The sequence below is a fragment of the Pteropus alecto genome, unplaced genomic scaffold, assembly GCF_000325575.1.
Source record: "Pteropus alecto unplaced genomic scaffold, ASM32557v1 scaffold74, whole genome shotgun sequence".
In the NCBI taxonomy this organism is placed as follows: Eukaryota; Metazoa; Chordata; class Mammalia; order Chiroptera; family Pteropodidae; genus Pteropus; species Pteropus alecto.
Window position 1 is genome coordinate 6,581,637 of NW_006436291.1, and position 18,037 is coordinate 6,599,673.

An 18,037-nucleotide genomic window follows, 5' to 3' on the forward strand; every position below is an offset into this window, starting at 1 on the left:
TATCCAAATTACTTCTTGAAATCTTTTTGTCTTAATCATAAAGTATGATAATATTCTGAAGCTAGTGAACCTATATCTGAATCCTGTTAAATTTAAATGGCTATAACTTTATATTACTTCACCATGTGGCTAAAACACAAAGTCTAATCAGTCTTTTATCACTGAACTTTTAGACCTATGAGTATTTTTAGATATTAGGCTCTCCATTTTACTGTCCCTTTATTATGAACTCAAATTTGCTTTTGATTAACAGTCAAATCTGAAAAGGTGAGACGGAGACTAAATGATTTAAAATTATATTTGGGCATTCCTATTTCCATTGGTGCTAAAATATATCTGAACATGGAATGGAATTCAGAACTTCAAGAAAGAGAGGTGGTGTCTCAAGAGTTGATGTCACACAGCCTGTGTCCTGAGAGGCATAGAAGTTGGAGCTGGACAGTGGCTGTTCATTCTGCTAATCGTGGCAGAGACTGCTCTTCTAAAAGCGAGCTCTTCAAACTTAATATCTTAATCACTTCTAATGAGGATAATAAGAATTTTCTTTCTCAAGTTAAAGGTTTAAGAAATTCCTGATAAGATGTACTGTTTCCTAAAGCTTATTTTAATTGTGTTTTTCTTTTACTGCCAGCGGTCATCCGGCTATCAGGTCGTAGACCCGGGTAAGTATGTTTGGCAGCGATTGCTTATTCTTCTCTCCTGACTCACCGTTACTTAGTTTCAGGGAGTCGGGTTAAACAAGTTGCTTATTCCAGACAAAGGTGATTTCCTGGGAGGATTTAGGATTTAGGAGAAAGAAAGTCAGTGGGAGAACTGAAAACTTAGTTCTTAAAACATGTATCGCTTGCAAAACGGGTCTGTATATGCTCAGCATTGTCGAACGTGACATTTTGAAAGAGTCATTCTCTTAATCGTTCCCATAGGAGAGTTTTAAGTCTGACATACAGTGAGAGGTTAATTCTTACATAGTTCAGGGGGCCAGGTTTGGGGGAATAAAACCAGTTGCTCAAGCGCAGGCCTGTTTGTTATTTACAACTGCTCATTACTGCCTACGAAAGGGAGGAGGAGATTCCCACTTGCCTTTCCTTCCTTCTCGCTGTATTGAGCATTTCAGCCCCATCTCATTCATAAACAAAGCTTCTTCTCCATCTCTGGGCCAGCTAAGGCTCCTAGGCCTCCCTGGGAAGTCTCATGTGTGTCTCACGCCCAGAAGGCTCTGTGGTTCTGGGTTCGTTCTCCCTTCACTAAAGTAAGCATTTTGAGGTTGCTACCTGGCCGTGTGGGGAGGGAAGCCATATTCACTGCTTGCCTGCACTTCTCTGCCTAGCTGGTGCATCTTCTGATATCAACTCGATAATTATGCTCTGCATTGGTAGCTGTATTCTGGTGGCTATGCTCGTGTTGATGGGTGTCGTCATTGGTCTTTACATCAAAGTGACCAGGGCATTAAAGTGAGTGAGTAAATAACACCCCTCAAATGAGACCCTTGAGCAGGGTCTCTCCTTGCCCTGGGGCCGCGCGCTGGGCAAGGTCAGGAAGGTGGGGGGTGGGCAGGTTTAAAAAGGCAAAGGCAGGTGAGCCTAGAATCTTGGCTTCCTCCCCTTCTGGCTTGGGGTTGTGAGCTCATAAGTGAGTGTTCTCAGCCAGGTGGCTGTGTGTCAGCGCTGCGGTGCTGTCACTAACGTTGGGGCTTTGCCCTCAGCGGGTTGACTCGGCACACTGGCTGGGCCCCTCTGTCCCCGACACTGTGGACCGAAGACTGTGGGAAGACTGCACCAGCGAGTCTCTGCCCCGTGGTCCCTCAGGCCGGGCTGACTCTATCTCTTGCCTGAGCTGAGGGGCGCTCAGGGTGTGCTCATATTCTCTGCCCATGGCCTTGGGGACAGTGAGGTGGTGGCCTGTCGGACTGTGGGGAGCCAGAGCTGTGTGAAGCTCCTGGGAGACACCTGACAAGGGAGTATAGATCAGACAAGACATAATTAAATTTGGGGACAGGACCTTTCAAATATGGGAGAGGTGAGGCATCAGGAGCAGTGATGTTCCCATTCTAGGGCAGCTAAGCCTGTGAGCTGGAAGGTAAACTCCAGACCCGGGGGCCGGCCGACTGTGGCCCCTTCCCCATCATGCTCTGCACTTGGCGGGCCTGCGGCGACCAGACCCCCACTGGCACGTCACACTCCCTTCTTCTCTGTGATCTGACTTGACATTTCTAGCAATCTTAGGAGAGGAAGAAACTAGATAGGAGCTTGGGAGGGGGGCAGACAGCTCTCACGTCAGGCTGGTGTCCCGTGTATGGCTGGCTCCAGCCCTAAAGTTGCCAGCTCCGCCGACAATTCGTTAACAAATGGCCTGAGAGGGAAGATTGTAATCCCGTGTGTTGTGTGTTTTTTTCTTAAGAGTTCCAAACGTTCCTGTTTGTTTCACCTTAAATAACGATCCAGCCATGGTCGCCCAGGACAAAGTCACGGCGGCCACATCTATCACCGCCGCGTCCTGTCCCAACCTCGGGTGCTGTGATGACTGTAACTTGTATGCCAATTTCGAAGCCCTGCCACCGTGCTACTGTAATGTAAATGAGGGGCTCTGACTTGGGGGGACACAAATATCCTGATGAGCAATATTTCTTTCTTAGTAGATGTTTTATTATTCTAGTCGTTTTATAGTGTTTACGTTATATTATGTACTATATAATAATATATTTATGTACTTTTGAATAAATGCAATATTGAAAATAATCCTGCCTCTGGCATTTTTGTTATAAATGTACCTAAATTTGTGTATCACCCACTCTGGGAGTTGGGGCAACTAGTTTGTAATATTACATCGCAGTAGAAGGAGAGAGTAGAAAATAGAAACATCTAGCACATCTCCAACCCCCAGAAGAAAAATATATATTGATCTTCTAGCGTTTCCAGTTTCCAACCTAGCTAAACTTCCCACGCTGGAGTGAGCAGTTCATTCAGCTCCTCTCCTTCTGAGGGCTTCGTTCCCTCCAATCCGGCTACTCTACCTCAGACAATCAGGTTCCACAGCCTGAAGGGGAGAGCGAGAGAACAGCCAGGTGGGATGGCGCTGGGTTTTTCAGGCTGCGTGACCTGTGTAATGATCGAGTTGAGCTCAGTGGCGCCAAACGGACATTTACAAAACCTGAGATTCCTCCTCCTGGCGTCCTCCGAATCTTCAGATTTCCTCCTCCTCGGATTGCTCTGTAATACTGATCTTTGCTGACTCGGTTGTCAATGTCTTTAACTGCTAACGGGACCCTCCGGCTCAGTGCCAAAGCCCAGGTTCTCTTGGTCCCAGCAGTAGCCATAGGATGTACCACTCACGACTTCTGTTCCTGCTCTTTCCACTGAGCCCTCTGGAACCCCTTGCTAATCACAGACTCCCCATATGTAAACCATACTTTGTATTGTCATTAACAAAACCCTTGCTTCGTGAGCATCATGTGTTTTACTGAATGTAAAGAATTAATTAGTAACAGGTGTTTACCCACTAAAAGGGATTAAAAAGGATGACAGGTAGAGGGAATATTCAGCACTTTAGTAACAGTGGAATTTGCCAGAAGGGGGATGGCAGTGGAGCTATTTTCACAGAGCAGTCCTTGGAACTGCGGAGAATCTCCCTGGAGGGTGAGTGCCCCCAGCCCCAGTAGGAGTTTTAAGAGAGAAAGTCAAGGTTGCATCCTCCTCCTCGAGAACTTCTGGCTGAGCTGGAGCTCTTTGTCTCTCTCCTGGCATCTACTGCTTCCAGCCTTGTCTTAGGTGGTATGTGCGCTTCCATTTTCTCCTGCCACCAGCAAGCTCCTGAGTGGAGCTGCGCAGGTGCCTTGGTGAGCGTCCCACCTCTTAGGGAACACAATGTCTCAATGTCACAGGTGCTGGCCTTGCCACTGCAGCACCGGGCGTGGGGCCAAACACCTGGTGCAGGGACCCAACCTGGAAAGGATCCCCCGGGTCACAAGATAGGCCTGTGCCCTCTCTAAGGACCCCAATATTCTAGAGCCCAGTGAGGAGTTCTGGGCACCAGGACAGTCAGTACCTCACAGAAGGGTTGTGGGCAACCAGGAAGGTTAGAGGATCACTCTAACCTCACTTTACCTCCACAGAGCGGCTGGGAAGATTCTTTAAAAATTAGTCATCATTTCCTGCTTAAAAAGCTCTAATTGAACTTAGAATAAAATCCAGACTCCTCATCCGACCTACAAGTTCTTCACCACTTGAGCATGATCTATCTCTCCTTTCTATCCTCCCATCCACAAAACTGGCCAGACTTCCCTTATTCTGCTGATGTGCCCAGCTGGTTCCTGCCTCAGGGCCTTTGCACGTGCCCATTCTTCTGCCTAAATGCATCCCCCAAGCCCGGATCACATGCGAACGCCTCTTTCTGTGTTTGTTGGAATTTCGTCTTTTCAAGATGCCCCTCTTCCCACCCTAATATTGCATCTCTCCCCGACCAAACGCAGCCACTCTCCATCCCGTCACCATTTTACTAGATTTATAGCACCTCCCACTATTTGTAGTTTATTTTTATTTGTCTTTTGTCTCTCTCAGAGAATAAGTTCCACGTGGGCAGGGACGGTGTTTCTCGTATTCAATTCTGTATCCCCAGGCCCCGGAACAGTAGCTAATGAATATTTGTTGAATGAATGAATGAATGAATGAATGAGAAGAGGGCAGCCCCACATACAAGCTCCTCATAAGCACAACTTCCGCACATCACAGGTGCCGGACGTGCCCCAACAGCACTGCTCTCACCTTGGACACCAGAGTCCCTTCTCTCATCCATAAAACAGTGCCCGGGGGACTTAATTCGCCTTCTTCAGGCTTCCTGGACGTAACCAGATAGAAATGCCTGGGAGCTGAACCTGGACCTGCCCCGTTAGCACCCTGGCAGGCATCAGAGTGGCCCAGGTGCCACCCCCACCCCTCAGGTGATCCAAAGGCTGTAATATTTAAAGAAGGGCAGTGAAGGCCGAAGGTGTGAACGATGTCACCCCTTTGCGATTTGAACAAATAACGGGGCAAGGGCCCGATTCCCAGTCTGCACCACGTGGAACTTCAGTGCCCACTGTATGCCAAGTGTTGCAGATGCCCTGGGAGACCTTTATCTCGGTGCTCCCAGGAGAGCAAACACTCACTGTTGGGGTTGCTGATAATAGACCAGCCTCGCAGCTGCTATATTCTTATGGAAATCTACTCCTTATGTGGTCAAACTAACACATGTCCCTGGAGGTCACCAGGAGGCTTATGAAACCAGATAGTTGTAGAACAGAGAAGTATAAAAGCTCGCTTGCCCTTTCTACTATTCCTCTGCTTACGAAGATGGAAGCCATGAGAAGCCTCATCCCTTTGGTTCTTTTAATTGTGTCTTGTTTGGCAGAATTTAATTTAACTCAATCTGAAGGTAAGAAATTGAATCTGTTTTTTAATCAAAACAGGGAGACCTCCTTTCAAGAGGCCTCTGCCCAAAGTTTTTAAACATTTAATATCTGCCGTTGGCCCTAACACACAGAATATTTACTCATATGCTTTTGATGGGATTTTAAGTTAGTACTAAAGTTTTTTTTCAGGCCCATAAGGCAATAAAAATAAAAAAGCACAAAGAATTTTACCAGGTAATTTCACTACTAAGAATTAATATTTAGGAAATACTCATATAAGTGCACAAAGGTATGTGTACCGTGCACTTACATAATCGTAAAAAGCAATGTTCATTTCCATCACTTATTCTGTAAGTTATGATAAATCCATACAAAGGAATAATCTTTGGCAATTTCTGAAAGATAAGACTGGGCTATAAGAAGGGTATCTAGGATCTACCTTAAAAGGAAAAAAAAAAACTATCTGAAATTTGTACAATAGGATGATGTTTATATTTAAAATACATACATTTGAGAATTAAAAAAAATTGAAGTGGGAGAGAAGAAGAAAGGTGGGTTCTGGAAATATTTGCAAGAAGTTTTTAATGATCGTTCTTGGGCAGATGGGGTTATATATTTTTTCTTTAATTGTCTTTGCTTCCTAGTTTTTTTCACTAATAATATTAACAGTTATGGTCAGGGAAAACGAAATAGAAGACTATCATTATAAGGACATCACCCATCTGTCACAGATAAAAATGAAAACGAACACCTTCGTTTCTAAGTGGAGTTTTTAACCATTAGTCAAGTTCTGTTACGAAGTATTTGATTTTTTAAAAATTCACATTCAGTTATAGTTGCTGCTGCTGGTCTGCCTCTTCTACAATAGCTTTATTGCAATATAATTCACATACTATAAAATCCATCCTTCCAAACTGTGAAATTTAGTGGCTTTTAGTATAGACACAGGATTATGCAATGATCAACATTAATTCGAGAACATTTCATCCCCCTACAAAGAAACTCCGTACCCACGAACAGTTCCTCTCCATTTCCCCAATGTCCCCAACGTCCCCAAGGGAACCGCTGCTCTCCTGTTCTACCTCTGTAGATTGACCTATTCCGGATATTTTGTACAAAGGGCGTCAGGCCCTATGTGGTCTTTCACTCCACACCATGGTTACAAGTTTATTTATGCTGTGCCATGTACATCAGCACCTCATTCCTGGTTATCACCGGATAGACCGCACTTCATTTCCTTATTCATCAGTTGATGAATATTTGGGTTTTCCACTTTTCGTTTGGGGGTTGTTAGTGCTGCTAAGAACATCAGTGTACACATTTTCGTGTGGACCTATTTTCATTCCCCTTCTGGGTATGGCTAGCCCTGGAGTTGCTGGGTCATGCTAACTCTCTGTTTCATCTTTGACGACTAGCCGGACTGCTTTCGCAGGAACTGTCCCATACTCCAGTCCCTTGAGCGGCGGTGAAGGGTTCCAGTTGCTCCACACCTTTGCTAATCAACACTTGTTATTTTCTGTTTTTGACTCTCGTTTTTGTCTCACATCCTAATCGGTGTGAAGCGGTATCCCATTCTGGTTTGGATTTGCATTTTCCTGATGACTAATGGTGTTCAGCATCTCTTTTAGGAGCCATTTGTGTCTTGTTTGGAGAAATATCTAGTTTGGTTCTCTGCGCATTTTCAATTGGGTTGTCTTTTAATTATTGAGTTGTAAGAGTGTTTCGTATACTCTAGATATAAAGCTTCTTTTTAAAACTATTGCTTCAGGCCCTAATATATTTATTCTTTGATGCACCATGTATAGAGAAATCATAAATTTCTCCCCAAGGGCTCCAAGAACGGGAAATCAATTGCCGGTGGCTGACTTTGGAGTGAGCTAAATTACCATTCACAATTACTGGCCTGCCTGTGTGGATATTCCATGTGGGGTTAGACTGCCAGGCCCTGGATGAGGAGGGTATGGGCTGCCGACACTCTATGTCACCTGTGGTCTCTACCAGGCAAATCCAGCTGCAGGGCCAGCCTGGGAGGCGCCAGCCAGTCAGAGATCCACAAAGCCTTTATCCTGCAATTAAATTCCGACGAGGACTGTGCCTGGACTCTAGAAAGACCAGAAAACAAGAGTACCAGGATCGTCTTTTCCCATTTCCAGTAAGTAGAGGCTTCAGGTCCTCATGGGGATGGCCGACCCCTCTGGGTCTCTGTGAGAAGAAGGCATCTGCCCTCTAGGTGGTGACAACACCCACGCCCAGGGTGATGATAATGGCTGATAGGCCCTGACTCATTCCCGCCCCTGGCTCTGGTCACAGAGGTCTTGCGAGCTTGGTACAAGCGCTACAGGCACAGGGAGGTTGGGAGTTGTCACAGGTCACAGAGCAAGTACGTGGACTGTCCCGGGTTAGCATCCAGCCAGCCTCCTTCCAGGTTCTAGGCCCTAAAACACTAAACTTGTAGTTCCAAACATCACTGTGCATAGAATCCACAGGGGAACCTCCACGATCTCAGATTCCCAGGCTGCACCCCACGGAGTCAGGTCACGATTCTGCGGGTGGGGCCCAGGCATCAGTGTGTGTGTGTGTGTGTGTGTGTGTGTGTAGAGTCAGGTCACGATTCTGGGGGTGGGGCCCAGGCATCACTGTGTGTGTGTGTGTGTGTTATTGTAAACATTTTATTTTGCCATATATACTCACAAGCGTGTTATAAGGGCCCAGGTGATTGCAGTGGGGGTCAAGCTGAGAGCAGGCCCCCACCCCCCAGCCCTCCGGGACAGATGCAGTCTAATCCCCATTCACTGCGTGAGAAGGTCCAGAGAAGTCCCTTAAATGCCCCTCAAATCACATACTCATAAAAGTGGGAAAGGAATTGAATCCAAACAAACTGGCTTCAGAGTCAAACCCTTATTTTCTAAGCCTCGTCACCAGACTCTTGGCTGTCGGTTTGAATTTCCCTTTTTAATCATTGCAAGTACAAGTATATGTAGGCTACACTAGCAGCAAGCTCAGTAAGTCCTCACCGAGTGTCATCAATAGGTTCTGTGACTTTAACCAAAACGACACATAACAACGCCAATTCTACCACAGGCTTACTGATAGAAACAAGAGTTAAGGGCCCACGGCATGTCATCAACGTTACAATGGAATGGCATTGAACAGAACGGCATTGTTTGAGGAACTGCTGTCCTCTCCCCCCATCCCAGCGGTCCTGAAACCAGAGAGGGTGTCAGACACACCTGCGGGGTTTGATAAGCCATGACTGCTGGGCCCTGGCCCCAGATTCTCTGATTTGGATGGGGTGGGCGGGGCCTGAGAATTCCCATAAGTAACCAGCTCCCGGGTGATGCTGCGGTCGAGGTCCTACACTTTGGGAGTCACGGTCCGATGCCAGTGCAGGAGGAACTAACTTCCGTTTGGCCTTCAAAGGAACAAAGGAGAAGGTGGGCTTTCAAACTTCCTGGAATGGTAGAGCTGTTGAGAAACACATATTACTATTTTTGCCGCGTCGGAAGAGAGAAGAGAGAGCAGAAGCGTGGGAAGCACGAGAAAAGGGGGAAGGGACACTTCGCTTCCCGGACCCCGCCTGTGTGCCGGGCCTGTGCCTGGGACTTCATGCCCTCATATCAGCCCACGTGCCAAAGCATAAAGTCGGTGTGAGAATCTCACCTGCGGGCCAGAGAACTGTAATCGAGACAGGTTAAGTCACTCTCCAGATTACACGGAGGTGTCCCAGGTGGGGGAAGAATTCGGGTTTGCCGGCCCTGGTGGTTTTTCCTCTAAGTCATCCTGGAAATGTGACCTCTGAGGGCATTTGGAGGCACCTTGTCAACATGGGCTGAAAACACAGCCCTGGACTGCCCTGTCCAAGGCGGGATGTGGGACTCAGGACGAAATGGTGGTGTGAGGGAAGGAAGGGACAACCAGGGAGAGGCCCCATTTACTTTACCTTGAGAGGTGGCCATTTCAAAAAAACTTGCTTCACCTTTAAACAGCTTTGGATTTTAAACGACAAAGGGGACCGATTCTAAACAGGGAGGTTCTGCGCCCAACAGTCAAATGGGTACGGAGAACGGGAGAGATGAGAACGGGGAGAAGGGGCAGAGTCCTGGATTCCAGGCCCCCCCATTCCCTACTCGCTTCATGTAAGACGCTGGCAAAAGCAGTTCATTCCACTCGCTGAGCCATTTGCAGATCGGCGCCGTGTGGCTGGATGTTGATGGAGGTGTGTGTGCACAGGGGGTCTTGGAGACATTGAAATGAAGACGGAATTACCACTGCTTGGTAAACTAATGCCAATGCGAACAGTTGACTTCTCTGTGAAACCCTCTTTGCTGGTGGCTCTTTAAACACAGGTGCGTTCTGTTCACAGGCTTGATCCAGATGGAAGTTGTGAACGTGAAAACATTAAAGTCTTTGACGGAAACTCTACCAATGGGTCTCTGCTGGGGGAAGTCTGCAGTACAAGTCACTACGTTCCCATATTTGAATCAGCATCCAAAACACTGACGTTTCAAGTAGTCACTGACTCTGCAAAAATTCAAAGAACCGTCTTCATCTTTTACTACTTTTTCTCTCCTGGCACCTGTAAGTTCTCATTTATGATTCCTATGCACACAGCACCTTTGGCACGGAAGGTTACACACTCTCTCACCTGGGCTGTAATCTTGAGTCTGAGTCTGTTCCCTCAGAGACATCTGTCTGCCAGAGTAGTCTCTACCTTGCATATATAAGAATCACCTAGAGAGCTTCTGAAATCAGATTCCTGGGCCCCACCACAGAGAGTCTGATTTGTTACTTTTGGACTGGAGCCCACGAATTTGCCTTTCTAACCAGGTCCCAGGTGAGGCAGATGGGTGGGGCTGACAGATGGCTGGGTTACATGCTGATCAGATCTCTGCACCGTGTTAGAGACCGAAGCAGACTCTCTCGGTCCTGCCTGTCTGATGACAACCCTGAGGTCTCCTGAGATGCCTACTCAGGGCCCGCCCCGCCTCTGCGCTGACTCACAGGCTCTGGGTTGGGGCTGGAGAACCTTTACGTTCAACAGGTTCCCCAGGTGACTGAGGAAGACCGGAGGGCAAAGGAGAAGCACCGACCTAACCGGTCGGCCATCCGACGTCACGTGGTTCTGCAGGCACCGCTCCCAGGCTCCACTGCAGCCCGACGGGGCCGAGCAGCTCTGTGGGCGGGTTCACGCGCCAAGCCCCACTCTGGGTCTTTCCGAGGCCCGGGGCTGACCAGGTCACTCTGCTCAAACCTCCGATTCCTTGGTGCTGACACATGTCCAGGTGGAGCGGTGGTGGTTTTCCCAGGCGGGACCGCGGGCACCTTTTCACGCCTCACCTCTGGCCGCTACCTGAGGCGTAGCCTGTGTTTCAGGCCACCCGAACCATTTCCCCGCCCCCTAAAAGGAGCCTTTGGGGTGGTTTCTTCGTGTTTCTTGTCCAGCTGCGTGCTCTCTCCTGGGGGAGGGGGAGCCCAGGGCGGCTTTGGGGAGGCGGCACTGAGCTGAGCTTTGAACAGTCGTGTGACTAGGGGAGGGAACGGCGGGAATCAGTGGAGGCCTCGTGTCTGCTGGAGCCCCCAGCCTGAGGCGACGTGGGAAGAAAGGACAGGCCGGAATAGCTGGTCACGTGGTCGTGGCCAGTGAGCCTGGAAAGCCAGGCCGGGGCTCAGTGAGGAGGAGCCTCCAGTGTTAGTCCTCAGAGTGTGACTGCGTTTTCTACGGCTCAGTCCAGGGAATGGAGGGTCTGTCTCTACAGCTGGGACAGATCTTATAGTGAGTTTAATAGTATTTGGCAGTATTATAAAAATTTCCTCTCTGCCCTGCACCGATGGGCAGAAACTCCAGTGATAAGGGTGAAAATCTCAGTGTGCTACCATTTCGAAAGAGAGAAATGAAGTTAAACTCGGTGAGACTTAAGCAACTCTGATTCACGCACAGAACAGAAAGGAAAAGTCTGTCTTGATTTACACTCTTGGTCATCCTCAACTCCTTTCCAGCTATCCCGAAGTGCGGTGGTTACCTGGACACTCTCGAAGGGTCCTTTACCAGCCCCAATTACCCAAAGCCACATCCTGAGATGGCCTATTGTGTGTGGCACATACAAGTGGAGAAAGGTTACAAGATAAAATTGAACTTCAAAGAGATTTTGTAAGTACTATGGTCCACTTCTGCTGGAGCAAGTGCAGTGAGTCCACCTGGCAAATGGGGCTCTTGGAGAAGAGAAATTTTCACATACACCCTTCCCCCCATCAATAAACACTTTTCAAATAATGGGATGTATAAAAGGAACAGATACTATTGTATTAAACTGACTATTTTTCTGAAGCTGTGGAGGTCACCAGGGACTGGCAAACCCCTAGGTTTGTCATCCTAAACCTGAGATGTCATTGTAAGGAAAAATCCTTAATCGCTTAAGACTGGGATGGTTGAGATTATAGAAAATAGAATTGCGTGGGTTTGCAAAGCTGTTTTACCAGACGCCCTGCTCCTCCAGCCTGGAAGTGGACGAGCAATGCAGATTTGATTTCGTTGCTGTGTATGACGGCTCCTCCACCACCTCCGGCCTGATTGGACAAGTGTGCGGCCGTGTGAGGCCCACCTTCGAATCCTCATCAGACTCCCTGACCGTCGTGCTATCAACAGATTATGCCAATTCCTACCGGGGCTTTTCTGCTTCCTACACTTCGATTTACACGGAAACTGTCAACACGAGTAAGTCATGTTCCCTTAGCTATTCTGAGCCCTCTGAAGATTGTGTACGTAGAAATGGCTCCTTAATTTTTAGCCTACTTGTGGCTTTCCCTGCGTGCAAGCCTGTCACATGCGCTTTGGAACATATTCATAATCAGAAGCTTGAGTTCTGTGTATTCCTTAATACAAGAGGAAATTAATGATTGTATTAACCTGTAAAAGATTTTTACAGAAAATTCGGTTTCCCTTAATGCCTTTTGCAAAGGGCCATTAAAAACATTAGGTTTATAGATTCCGGCTGCAAACAAGGTCACAGCGAACATTGTAAAGCAGTGGATCGTCATCTGCTTTGCTATCTCGGGCTTCTGATGACAGTTTAGGGCAAAATGGGTTTTGCGTGTTTATATATTCTCCTGCTCACACGTAGCTTTCTAAAATCCAAAGTTCCTGGTTAAGATAATCTTTTTTTTTTTTTTTAACAGCGTCTTTGACTTGCTCCTCTGACAAGATGAGAGCTATCATAAATAAATCCTACCTGGAATCATTGAGATACAATGAGATTAACTTAAAACTAAATGACCCAACTTGCAGACCCAAAATATCAAATGTTGTGGAATTTTCTATCCCCCTTGATGGATGCGGAACAATCAAAAAGGTAGAGTGAAGCGTCAATAGCTGGGTTTTGTCAAATGCCAGAGGCCGTGGGGTAATGCTGACGGCGTGATACTGGCTGGCTGCTTTAACCAACGACTTCCAAATCTTAGTACTTGAACACGTGGTAAGCACGTATGCGCATTTGGTGCACACACTCATCTACACACAAGGGCCAACTTACTGCATTCATACTCAGGGTAACTAGAGGGTCGTTATCTTTCCCAAAAGGTAAAGAACTCTGAGAACTCACTGGAGTTTGAATATATCTATATGCTGTGGGTTTCACAGCCCACTAGTAATACTTGCATAGAAAATGTTACATCTCATACTTAGCAAAAATCTAGCTGTATTTTTATGATTTTCTTTTCCCTATAAATACAGGAGGTAAAAACATCCTTACTTTAAACATGAAGGACGTAAGTTTGTGATTTGTTCTACATTTTCTAGAACTTCAAGACATTTTCAACCCGTGGGACCCCTTGATACATACCCTGGACTTTTCGCTTAGGTTGTTGAACAGGAATTGATAAGAAGTAAATCATTATTTTTTTGCCCAAAATGTATACCTGGGATATTACAATGCAAATCTCTAGGGAAGGCAGCCTGAGGCTATTGCAGGACCTCTATCTGCATACATTTGGGAAACTGCCCAGTTAGCCATCCTTCCTTAGTGCTGTTTATGGAAGTCAATATGTTATTGGGTCTAAAATCCTTATATGGCTGAAAATTTGTATTCGAAATTGTTTTTAATGTAACGAAAAATTTCTGTCTAATTTTCCAAGTCTTTCTGATCCAACCTAAATCTTTCAACTCACACTTTTTCTTTCTACCAAAAATGTTTCTTAAAAAAACCCCACACATGTAAGGTTTATAGTATTCTGACATGAAAACCATTATCTCGCGATTTAAGAAAATCATGTCTCTACTGGCAAATGGCATTCACATCAATGCTCTAAAATATTACGGGACTTATAACATTTGAATTCCATCTTGTGCTGCAGGTAGAAGATCATTCAATTACTTATACCAATATAATCACCTTCACGACATTCTCAACTTCTGATGTCATCACCCGTCAGAAACAGTTCCAGATTATTGTGAAGTGTGAAATGGAATACAATTCTACCGTGGAGATGATGTACATAACAGAAGATGATGTAATCCAAAATCAAAGTGCACTGGGAAAATATAACACAAGTATGGCTCTTTTTGAATCCGAGTCATTTGAAAAGCCTATACAGAAGTCACCATATTATGTGGATTTGAACCAAACTCTTTTTGTCCAAGTCAGTCTGCAAGCATCAGATCCAAATTTGGTGGTGTTTCTTGATACTTGCAGTGCCTCTCCCACACCTGACTTTGCATCTCCAACCTACGACCTGATCGAGAGTGGGTATGTACTGATCGATGACATTTTTCGAGGATTAGTAATGACTTTAACGAAGTAATGTCTATATAGCTCATATATACATATATATTTTCTAGTACTACTGCCTTAGAATTTAATAAATTTAACCTTTTCATAAAATAGTGACTGCGTGCTAGCTACAAATAAGTGAAAACATTTCTATAGCCATAGTCCATATTCACTAGACTTTTAAGTACATTTACAAAATATCTGCTGGTAGAAACAAATTTGTTTTGTCAAGAAGATTTTATTTTTGCTTTTTTCCCCACACATTTTGGTTATTTAAAAAAACCCAGAAGATTATTTCATATGTTCCAGAAAACGTGTAATTAGTAAAGTATATGTGGCATTCTTATTTTAAAAAAAGGTCAAATTCTTTTTTTTAAAAGCTCTCCTTTTTTCCCCCTATAATCGGATGGATTTTAACTATATCAGCCAAACTGACACATTCATGGCAAGTATGTAAAGCAACGTGTTTGAATTTAATACATCAGAATTAATTTTCTAATGAATTCACATGGACTCGGAATTTTAGAGCCAGAGGGAACTATCTCACCCAGGACCTAGGTCTGTAGGCTCAGTCACTGTGGTCTGAGCTAAAGAATTGCCTTTCTAGGGAGATTTTTCGATCTAAAAATTAGACAGTTTAAAGAAAACTTTATATCATCTCTTTTCAATATCGAAACTACTGAACTTCTGTATACCTTCTAAATGTGTCATCAATTCTACTCCAGATGTAATCGAGATGAGACTTGTGAGGTGTATCCCCTATCTGGACACTACGGAAGATTCCACTTTAATGCCTTTAAATTCTTGAAAAGTCTGAGCTCCGTGTATCTACAGTGTAAGGTTTTGATATGTGATAGTGGTGACAATCAGTCTCGCTGCAGCCAAGGCTGCATCTCTAGAAGGAAACGAGACATTTCTTCATACAAATGGAAGACTGATGCCATCATAGGACCCATTCGTCTGAAAAGAGATCGACGTGCAAGTGCAAATTCCGGTAAGAAAAAAAGCTATTTCACGACCTAAGTATACTTTGTGGCTCAGAAAATGCTGCTCAAATATGGTTCTTCTTAAGCACATAGAGGTTGGAGATTTACGATAATTTCAGCAATCTCCTAAAGAGGGTATGAGTTTTAAGCGCACAAGATTAATTTTTATTTTTCTTAGTATAAATGTAATGTCCTCACTTCTAAACACAACATTTTTCCTTAGCTTTCTGACTTATTATAGACACTATGGCGCATAAATAAGTCAAAAGCAATGTATTTTTAAGGTGAACCAGCATCTCACACTATCACCTATTTGGGGAAAAAAAAAGCTTTTCTTAAAAAACAGAAAATATTATATTTTTAAAACATCCCTGCTTCTTTTTAAAGGATCGAAACTAGACCTCTGCCAAGTTTCATGAAAAAGAGGCAATGGTAAATACTCAAGGATAATCCATAATTCAGTGGTTTAGGATAAACCATGATTAAATAAAAACTGCTTATAAGAATTTCTTATGTGAAAATGATCCTGGTATAAAAGAATCCTATGATTTGTCTTTATTACTTGAATGGCCTGTGAAGGAGTATGATTTGGTCTGTGCAAGATAGTTCTATGACCAAAACAAAAACAAAAACAAAAAAAACCAACAAAAATTAAATTCGGTAATTGTGTAAACACATTAGCTAAAAAGACAATGCGTCTATGATAGTTTGAAATTAGTTGAAAAGTCTTGAATTAGAAAAATATTTTTCAATTTCAAAGGAAGAGATTGTTTCTCCAACAATAAAACATATTTTGACAACACTGGGCAATAGTGACCATTAGTAAATGAACCTTCATTCTGTTTGATTATTATGCTTGAATTTCACAAGTTTTTCACCTTATGTCAGGGAACCAAACTGAATTAGCCATTTAAACAAATAAATGAAAGGACATTTTATCTTTGAAATGAAACATAAACATAAACTAATTCAAATATTTGATAACAGTTCCTATATGTTGTGTTGGTGTGATACATTAATTGGTGCATGAGATTCATAGGCTATGTAGAGATACACATTTATGAAAATTTTGTAATGCCAAGTAATACTTTCCTTTAGATCATTTTTACCTTGTTTTCATTTACAGGATTTCAGTATCAAAATCACGGAGATGACACTCAGAATCAACCTTTCAACAGCCTGCACCTGTTTTCATTCGTGGTCCTTGCTCTGAATGTTGTGATTGTGGCCACGGTCGTTGTGAGGCATTTTGTGACTCGGAGAACAGCCTACAACTACCAGAAGCTGCAGGACTGTTAACTAAAGGGTCCAGCCTTACGTGAGACACGCTGCTCCTGAGTGTGGAAGGAAATGCTACCTCGCAGCTACATGCGTCATGAATAAACTAGGGAAGGTCTCATCAGAGTGACAGGCAGGTCCTCCTGTCGTTGTGGTCAGAGTGTGTTTCCTTGCAGGACGACTGAAATCAATAAGCATTATACATTAAAAAACTAAGACCACCAAAATAGTTAATGAATTTTTAAAATGTTTTACGTTTATGAAAAAGGATGTTAAGTAAACGTTAGATGATAAGAAAACGGTTATTTTTAAGAAAAGTAGTCTTCAGCATTAAATGTATTTATTTTGTAGATGTGAATATGCTTCCTTTGAAGCATATACAATAGTTGTAACTTCTGAAACTAAAGGGTGACAGCGAGAATTGACATCTTGAGTCATAGGCCTTACTGCATAAATGTAGAGTCATGACAGCGAGAATTGACATCTCCTTGAGTCATAGGCCTTACTGCATAAATGTAGAGTCTCAGCACATCACACCTTAAACATCCAGAAAAGGGCACTGGAACGAAGAACCTGACTTTAAAAGGAGACTTCCGGATAGCTTGATTAATAGATAAAACAACAATTCTCCTCTCATTTACCACTAAACACCAAAACCCAAAGTAATAATCCCAGTAAAGAGTGGCAAGGACAGTATACTTTCCCATCTATAGCAGCCGAACAAATATTGTTAAAGACCTCAGTGTGAACTAATCATACACATGCCCTATGTCACATCTAGTTATCTTAGATGAACAGCACAGCTCTATTTTGTCACCTAACAGCGCAGCTGGTTTCAAGTTCTAAAATGCGTCAAAACAGGCAACCACATTCCTGAATGCCCAAAGTGATTCCCTTCACTCCTATACACATGTACTGAGTGTACAGAGTGCTGGGGGATACACATAATGGGTATGATCGCGTCTCTACCCCCACAGAACAGGTTCTTAGGGGCCCGATTGACTTCTAGCCAGAGTTCAATTTGTTCCTTTTGAAACAGACAAAGCTTGTTTTGAGTAAATGACGTGATGAGTAAATGATGATTTGAGTCAACTAACCAGTTAACAGAGTTTAGAAAAAAAATAAAAGAATTATGGCTTCCTGGCAGACAGTTTATTTTTCATAAGACTCTTGGCAAGATCTGAAAATAAATTCTTATGCCAGCAGACGGACAGAAACAAAAAGGTCAACCTACTAGCATCTGAACATTAAGGAGTCAATTAAAAAATCTTTAAGGTGGCAATGTGGTAAAGAGAGAGAATTCTGTTCTTTATAACATTTTGTACAGTTTAAGACAATGATAAAGTTTTTGATAATGAAGAATTAGAAAATGCAACATTTCTAGTCTGCAAAGAGAGTGACTGCCATAGAAGTTTAGTAATCAGAGAAGATTTAATTAGCAACAAATCTCAGAACCTCTTTAGCTGTTTCTTTACCCGTCTCTATGAAGACACCCTCTGATTTGTCAAACTTACTACTTTATCGAAGAGAAGTAAACTTTGGTTCTAATTTCTAACAGATTCATGTGAAAATTGAAGAACTCACACTGTTCTTTCTCTGATCAGTTCTCTGTGGATTTCTAGCGGCCC

The 18,037-nt window shown here is 44.0% G+C and overlaps 2 protein-coding genes across 2 annotated transcripts in view; one reads left to right on the forward strand and one right to left on the reverse strand.

Annotated features, from left to right (window-relative positions):
• Positions 1–5,324: 5,324 nt before the first annotated feature.
• On the forward strand, positions 5,325–16,430 carry CUZD1 (CUB and zona pellucida like domains 1). The gene is made up of 9 exons (XM_006912911.1): positions 5,325–5,406; positions 7,385–7,535; positions 9,747–9,961; positions 11,381–11,531; positions 11,878–12,095; positions 12,557–12,729; positions 13,730–14,121; positions 14,871–15,139; positions 16,258–16,430. The coding sequence occupies exons 1-9, from the start codon at positions 5,325–5,327 to the stop codon at positions 16,428–16,430; spliced, it is 1,824 nt and encodes a 607-aa protein (XP_006912973.1).
• A 1,359-nt stretch (positions 16,431–17,789) lies between these two features.
• Positions 17,790–18,037, reverse strand: part of DMBT1 (deleted in malignant brain tumors 1) — a gene marked incomplete at its 5' end in the record, with an annotated part of 131,721 nt that continues 131,473 nt past the window's right edge. The window contains 1 exon segment of the mRNA XM_025047551.1: positions 17,790–17,794. Coding sequence (XP_024903319.1) covers positions 17,790–17,794 — 5 coding nt within the window.